General features: G+C 39.6%; 1 protein-coding gene across 1 annotated transcript; it reads left to right on the forward strand.

Annotated features, from left to right (window-relative positions):
• The first annotated feature begins 770 nt into the window (after positions 1-770).
• On the forward strand, positions 771-1,493 carry LOC122724809. The gene has a single exon (XM_043960664.1). The coding sequence runs from the start codon at positions 771-773 to the stop codon at positions 1,491-1,493; it is 723 nt and encodes a 240-aa protein (XP_043816599.1).
• Positions 1,494-8,269: the final 6,776 nt, after the last annotated feature.

An 8,269-nucleotide genomic window follows, 5' to 3' on the forward strand; every position in this document is an offset into this window, starting at 1 on the left:
CATCTGGACAATTGGTTAACTTTCAAAAATCATCTCTTTCTTTCAGCAAGTATACTCCTGTGGCTCTTCGGGTTTCTATCTGTTCAGTGCTCCAGATTGAGGAGAAACCGAATTTGGGTAATTATTTGGGACTCCCTTCTCATGTTGGTAGTAACAAGAGGGAAGTGTTCAGTTTTGTTAAGGATCGTTTGTGGAAGCGGCTGAATTCATGGAAGCATCGTGCGTTGTCCCAAGCAGGTAAGGAGGTCCTCTTGAAAACAGTCCTCCAAGCTTTGCCAAACTATGTTATGAGTTTGTTTTTACTGCCTCGGACTTTATGTGCTGATTTGCAGCGTATGATGACTCGGTATTGGTGGAGTAAGGGTGCTGATCAAAATCGCGGTATTCACTGGCTGGGTTGGCATAAAATGGCGAAGCACAGACTTGACGGCGGGTTAGGTTTTAAATCGCTCCATGATTTTAACTTAGCCATGCTTGGTAAGCAGGGTTGGAACATTATTAACAGGCCTCATTCTTTAGTGGCCCGCGTTCTTAAGGCTCGTTATTTTCCAACAACATCTTTTTTGGAAGCATCTTTGGGCCACAATCCTAGCTTTTTGTGGCGTAGTATATGGGCGACTCAGAGTTTGGTTAAAGCTGGTGCTTATTGGAGAATTGGGAATGGCAGGTCAGTTTCTATTTGGACTCACCCTTGGTTGAAAGAGGCGCCCGACTTATTGGTTTCTACACCCCCTCCTCTGAACTGTACTCTTTCTGTTATTGCGGATCTTATGATCGGCTATAGATGGAATGAGAGTTTAATAGCTCAGTTGTTCAATGATAGAGACAGGAGTTGTATTTTGAACATCCCTCTAAGTCTTTCTTCGCATCCAGATGCGTGGTGCTGGAAGTTTGCGTCCAATGGTCACTATTCTGTTAAGAGTGCTTACAGATTTCTGGTTGCTGGATTTCGACATAGGGAAGGTAGTGAGATATGGAGTCATTTTTGGAAGACGAAGGTGCCTCCTAAAGTGCTTAATTTCTGCTGGCGTGCTTTAGTTAATGTAGTTCCTTGCCTCTCTTTGCTTCAGTCCAGGAGAGTTCCGGTTGATTCGATGTGTCCGTTGTGTCATGAGGCTCCTGAGACTATCCTACATATTCTTGTTCAGTGTCCTTTTGCCCGCAGTTGCTGGTTGAGTTCGCCTTTGGGTTGGCCTGCTTTCTCTGCTGCCTCTCTTAGGGAGTGGTTCTCTTTAGCCTTCCTTACTGCTTCTGCGGAGAATGCTTCCCTTATTCTAATGATATGTTGGGCTTTGTGGCATAACAGAAATAATATTGTTTGGAAAGCTCAGGGTCGAACTACGAGTGGTGTGTTCTTCATGGCACTGAATTTTTTGCAGCAATGGAGGGGGGCCTGTTCTGATTCTACCAGCTGCACCAATGTTGTATCGGCTTTGACTGTTTGGTCTCCTCCACCGCAGGGTTGGTTAAGGTTAATATTGACGCCTCTTTAAACTCGCAATGAAGTTCGCTAGGCTTTGGCTGTGTAGTCCGAGATGCTAATGGTAGATTTATAGCGGCTAAAGCAGGCTGTTTTTGCAGTCAGATGGAGGTTAAGTGTGCTGAGGCAGTGGCTTTTCGAGAGGCATTGAGCTGGATTAAAGAGTGCGGATGAGATCGAGTTCTTTTCGAATCGGATGCTCAGGTTCTTATTGTGTCCATTAACAATGCTTCATTAGATGATTTATCACCTTTTGGTCTTTTGGTTCAAGATTGTAAATTGCTTCTATCCAGTTATGAGGAAGCAAGATGTGCTTTTATTCACAGGTCTGCGAATGATGTCGCTCATGTTCTAGCAACATCGGCTCATTCTGAGTCAGGTCAAGGAGTTTGGGTTCATGTCCCTCCTCCTCATATAGTTTCCTTAATCGCTTTGAGTTAATAATATTTCTTTCATTTTCAAAAAAAAAAAACATGCATAAATTTCGGTCATTGACTAGAAATTATCCAACAACTCTTCTTTATCTCATCACTCAAATACAATTGATAAGATTCATCACAATGGAAGACATTTTATTATAAATAAGCATATGAAATACGCTCTTTCACTCCTTACTGATTTTTGCTATCCAATGAAATTATTTCCATATCCTTTTCCTTTTTAATTCCCGTCTCTATAATCATCGAGAAAAATAGCAACCTCAAACGAGTTATATAATTAGGAAAACAAGACATCACTTCATTTCCCATTATAAAATTTTGAAATAATTACAACTTAGTTTTTATAATATGAATTTATAAGTTCATCCTTCAATTTGAAAAAATATTTTAAAATTCTTTTTGACATTTTAAAAAATATATTAATTAATTTTTTTATTAATTTTAGCTGTTAAATATTTTACTATTTAATCCATATAATTTTAAAAATTTTATTAATTAGTTTTTTAAATTTTTAAAAAATTTATTAATTAGTCTTTTCGTATAAGAGATATTTTAGACTTTTGAAAATACTTAATATCTAAAATTAACGGATGAATTAATTAGTAGAATTTTTAAAATATTAGAGACGTTTTAATATATTTTTCAAAATCAAAAAATCAACTAGTAAATTATTATATAAACTAAATAATAATTTTTCTTAAAATTTTTTGCTATTCTTAGGTTTTCTACCCAAATTTATTTCACCTAACCAAGCATTTATTCATCATTTATTAATTCAAATAACCCTAAACTCAATTTAATAAATTACACATAATTAGTAAAGAAAGCCGCAATTTTTTACATAATAAATAAACTCAATGGCAAAGCTCAGTGCTTAACTCAAAATCCCCAAAAATAATTCAAAAACTTCAATTGTCCTATCTTTCTCTTTACTTTTTCCTTTATTTTTTTAATACTCCGACGTCTAATTTCTTTTATTCTTTAGTTCAAACATAAGGAAGATAATTTAAAATCAGTTACATCATAAAGATATCAAAGAAAATGAATAAACATAGTTTCGTATTTTGGAGGTAGAATTTCGAAGAAAGAAGATGAAAATAAAACAAAGGAGAAGATGGAGCGTTTTCGGCCATCGAAGGGAAAGAGGAAGAAGACTCTTTCTCTTTTCCAATTTGTCTATTGTAAAAAGAATAAATGACTACTATTTTTGATCCAAAAGGTTATGATTTACTCTTACTTAAAACTCTTTAAATTTTTCTTTATTTTTTGCTCAATGCTCAAATAAATCTAATTTAATTTTTTGTCAAATTAAGTCCATATACTTTTACTAAGGACCAAGTAAGTCTTGACTTAATATAACAATTGATGTAGACGAAAAATAGAGTTGTACTGTGATTTGACTAGACCTGCAAGAAAGAGAAAGTGAGGTGGTGGTGGGTGCCCACGGCAACCACTCCGACGCTCAAGTCAATATACTGGAGAGGATAAATATAATGAATTGCTTAGAACTTTAGTGTAAGAGAATAACATACATTTACTTTTATGATTCTTCTCCTTTTATACTATAAGATGAAGGAGGTAAATATAATATTTTTTTATAACTCAGCGATGATGTAGCTGACTGTTTAATAAGTGATATCGACAGTTGATAGATAGGTGATCTCGCGATTATAGATGGAATGGGGACATGCTAGGCTGTGCCTAATAACGATAACTTTTGTGTTGAGACTCGCTCTATCTAAGGGAGAGCGAGTCTTGATGATGTACCAGGTGTTAGAGTGTCTAGGTCTTCCTTTCCTCAGATTGGGCTGTTTTACTTACTTATCAAATCTTTGCCACATAGACCTGTTTTGTAGTGACAACTTATGGTTAGATTGTGCAAGATTGATTATGAGGGTCAGGCCAGAAAAACAGTTGGAGAGACGGTTCCCCTCATGCGGTTTTTCAGACGATATCTTCCCCAAGGATGAGATTGAGAAGCTTAGGATAACCCTACCAACCGGGTCTTTGCTAGATTTTTAAAAATTTATGATGTAATAGAAACTTATTGAAGTCCACCTTATCCCCTTATAATCTTTTGTAATACATATTTTGTATATATATTCTTATGTGTTTCTTTGTTCCCTTTGTTACTACCAATGATTTAAACAATTGGCCAAGGGGCTACCTCCAAATTATAAATTTAGTGACCACCATATTTTGCCCAAAGAAGGGAGCTAAAGTACATTTACTTTGCAGGGCTTAGTTGTAATGACCCGAAAATCGGACCGCTACCGACGCTAGGATCCAGATTGACTTAAGTCAGCACGGGTAATGGTTATGTGTATGTAATAGTCTTGTAGTGGACATGATATGTAAAATGATGTAATGTAATGAGGATTAGCATTATGCTTGGCCCTAATAGTAGTGGAAATCCCTTTTTTGTACATGATCTTTATGAAATGTTTTAAATGATGATATATGTTGAACCAAGCTTGATGTATGATATGTTGACCCACTAGAGCATTTGATGAGGGCTCTAGTATGGAGTTTTATGTTTACAGATATGGTGTATGTTCAGGTCAAGCTTGGTATATGAAAAGTTTAAGTTTTTATGTAAATGTATGATCATGTATGGGATTTTATCAGGAGTACAGGATGTATAGTAGGCTTGTTACGGGTTCCGGCGACCTTAAGTCGATCTGGATCCTAGCGCCGATAGCGGTCCGATTTTCGGGTCGTTACATTAGTGCCTGACTTAACAGATATAAAATAATTTGGAGAATTTTTTCAAAACAAGATTAATACTTGGACCTATGGCCTGACGGACTCCTGCCTTTCCATCATAAAACGCCTGGAGAAAATTTCACAATAAGGGACTTTTACTCGGTTACTCATCTTGATATCTGGTCATAAGACTCGTCTTATCGACATTAATCTATGATTGACACCTTCATCTTTTGGGGATTAGTATATTGCCTCGTGGCTTTCTGGCATATTTGACTTGATTAGTGGAACTAACACTCAAATTGTAGTCTGGTGGAACCTGCCTTATGGCTTTGTTTAGTGGGATCAACGTCTAGATTGTGGTGTGGCAGAACCCGCCTTGTGACCTGGCCTGGCGGAACCCACCTTGTCGTCTTATTTAGTGGGACCAATTGTAATACCCGGCTAGATCAGGTATCGGAATTCTTACCGTCCGGTGGAATTCGAGGATGTTAGAGGCTTCTAGACGGGTAAGAGAAAGGTTTTCTAAACTGGTTGTAAGTGTTTTAAAGGTTTAGAGTGGAATAGGATTGAGTTTTGAAGAGAAAAGACCAAGGAGGATTTGGCCAGGTTCGGCCGCCGAAGTGAAGTTCGGCTGCCGAAAGTGCCTTAGATTCGGCTTCCGAAACTCCACGTTCGGCCGCCGAACGTTGCATGGTTTTGCATGCGATTCGACTGCCGAAGCTGAGTCGGTTTGCCACCTATATAAACGCCTCCAATCGGTGAAATGGATAAGTGTAGATTGTCCTTTCACTTCCAGAGGTAAGAGCAGATCCTCCATGGGTATTTTTTCATGGTTTTATCAAATCTTGCAAAGGTTTGATTGGTTTTCATGTTGTTTTGAAGGTTTTACGCTAAAAAAGAGAAGTTTTGGGGTTTGAAGAGGTTAAAGGAAAGAAGCTCCATATTTTCAAGTTAGGATCGTTTATCTTCTTGATTTCAAGAGGTAAGTGAAGATCCTGAACTTCTTTTGATGATTTATGGCGGTTTTATGGAGGGTTTGGGTAGAGTTGCATGATTAGGTTTAAAAGTGTGTTTTTGATGGTTTATGGGTGCAAGCATGTTTATGTGTGTTGTGTGATGTTTTTGTTGGGGTTTAAGTTAGTTTTGGACCCCTTTGAGCATGTCCTTGGGTATATGCATGGTTTGAGAGGTTGAATGCATGATTTAGGGGGTATGAGAGAGTTGGGAGGCTTGTTGATGCTTGAAGCCGAGTTCTGGATAAACTCAGGTTCGGCAGCCGAAGGTACATTCGACCGCCGAACCCATGAGGAGATGACTTCAGCTACCACAGCTCACCCCCGAGAGTTTTGAGGTTCGGCTCTGGAAGGGGGATTCGGCCGCCGAAGGTGCTGCCGAAGGTTAGAGACTTTCGTCTTTGGAGTGTGTTTCAGCCCCCGAACCTTGCCCCCGAAAGGGTTCGGCTGCCGAAAGTGGAGATTCGGCCGCCGAAGGTGCATGAGGTTCGGCTCTGGAGAGGACATTCGGTCGCCGAACCTGCCGCCGAAAGTTTTCTGTCCAGCCTTCTTTTGCTTGTTTTGCATGCATGTGTTGAGGTGTTTTAGAGGGGTTTTGGGGAGTTGTTTAAGAGTTGTTTATGAGTTGTTTAGAGTGTGTTTGGTACCTCAATTGAGTCCACCTGTGTAGGTTTGGACCGAGGAACCGAGGAGGCCCAGAGATAGAGTTGGCCCAGAAATAGCCAGCATTGGCTAGAGGTGAGTGGAACTAAGCTTAATTCTTTTAATAAAGAAATGGAATGCTTTTAGCATAGTTCATGCATCATGAAGACTATGTTATGTACTAGGTTGTTTGCATTAGAATTTACGAATATGGTGCATTACATTCTATGGTTAAGTAATGAGATGGATGAATGTTGAATGATCCATTAGCCCTCAGTATGGTATGAGATGATATGGCATAATATGACATGTATAGCATGATATGAGATGGAAAGACCAGGTGAGGCCTAATCGCCCCTGGCATAGAGTAAGAGAAGACCAGGTGAGGCCTAATCGCCCCTGGCATAGAGTCATGTGAAGTCCAGGTGAGGCCTAATCGCCCCTGGCATAGAGCATTATTAGCTTGTTATGAGATGCGATTTATGTGTAAAGGGCTAATGGTGACAAATTCATCCTTGTTGTGATCAGATTGTGATGTGATGCATTTCATGAGAGCATATGTTTTTATAATTGTTTTATTGTTCCTACTCACTGGGCTATAGAGCTCATCCCACTCCCTTAACCCCAGTCTTGCAGGTTCAGTATACAGGTTGTACAGGGACAGATCAGCAAAGTACAGAAAGAGTAAAGAGCTTGTAATAGTATAGAGTGGACATGTAATATTAAAGAGATGTACTAGTTGTGCTTGATTTAGTTATTTTGTGTTGTAAATCTTTCAGTTACATGATCTGTGTTGATCTGACTGACTGACTCTGCCTCAGATGGATCATACTCGGGTCCACTAACCCAGAGAAAACACTCTAAGCCCAGAAGTCATCAAACCCACTCTAACAACGGCTCACTAAGCAACAAGGAAAGAGAAACACTAGGGTTCAAAACAAATAGCATACACATCCAAACACTCTCAAGTGAACGTATCTGACATCACCGTGTTTGATGTGTTAGCCTCCTGCTGAGTCAGGGTGAAGATCCGAGCTAAGGCTAACGGAACTTCCCTCGGGAATCCTACTAAAGAAAAGGCTAACCCTTGCCTCTGCCTCAACCACCATCTCATCCCAGACCAAACTATAACCTCTTCTTGAACTTATGCTTACTCTTATTTTTTTCTTTTTCTACTCTGTTCTGATTTACTAACTCTTCTCTTTCTCTTTCTCTGATTTACCTCATTTACTTATCTGCTCTATCTTACTTTCTTTTTCTCTTCTCTTACTCTTCTGCTTCTTACTCTACTTTCTGAATTATTTACTATACTTGAGGGCTGCTCTCGGAGATGAGAGATCACTCTCCGTATACCTGGATTTATCAAATCCATGGCCATAGCATCTCATAGCAACACTCTCGAGTTCTTTCCTGGCTCACTAACCTCTGGCTACTAACTCGTTTCTGAATCTCTATCTTTTAACTTCTGCTCTGAACATTTAACTCTATTATACTTTACCATTCTCACATCAACTGACATTCTACTACGACCCACAAGACAAAAACATACACATCAGAACACTCAAAAGTGAGCATACCTGGCACCACTGTGTTTGACGCGTCTGCCTCCTGTTGAGCCTGGGTGAAGATCCGAGCCGGAGCTGACGGACCTTCTCCACGGAAACCTGAGAAATAAGGAACTGATCCTCTTTCTCGAACCATGGCTGGAGCTGATGGCTGTGCCATACTACCTGGAGCTGTCTGATGGGATGGTGCCATAAAAGCTGCCTTAGGACACTCCCTAGCTATGTGTCCCTCCTGACCGCATCTGTAACATGCGGAAGTCCCAAACCAACAGACTCCCTTGTGCGGCCTATCGCACCTCACACACTCAGCAACCTCTGTGCCTGAGCTCGAGCCAATACCTATTCCCAAACCAGACTCTAACCTGTTCCAGAACTTACTCTTTTTCAATCTTCTGAGGCCTTTGCCCCCCTTTTTACTCT

Source organism: Manihot esculenta, chromosome 10 (assembly GCF_001659605.2).
Source record: "Manihot esculenta cultivar AM560-2 chromosome 10, M.esculenta_v8, whole genome shotgun sequence".
Lineage (NCBI taxonomy): Eukaryota > Viridiplantae > Streptophyta > Magnoliopsida > Malpighiales > Euphorbiaceae > Manihot > Manihot esculenta.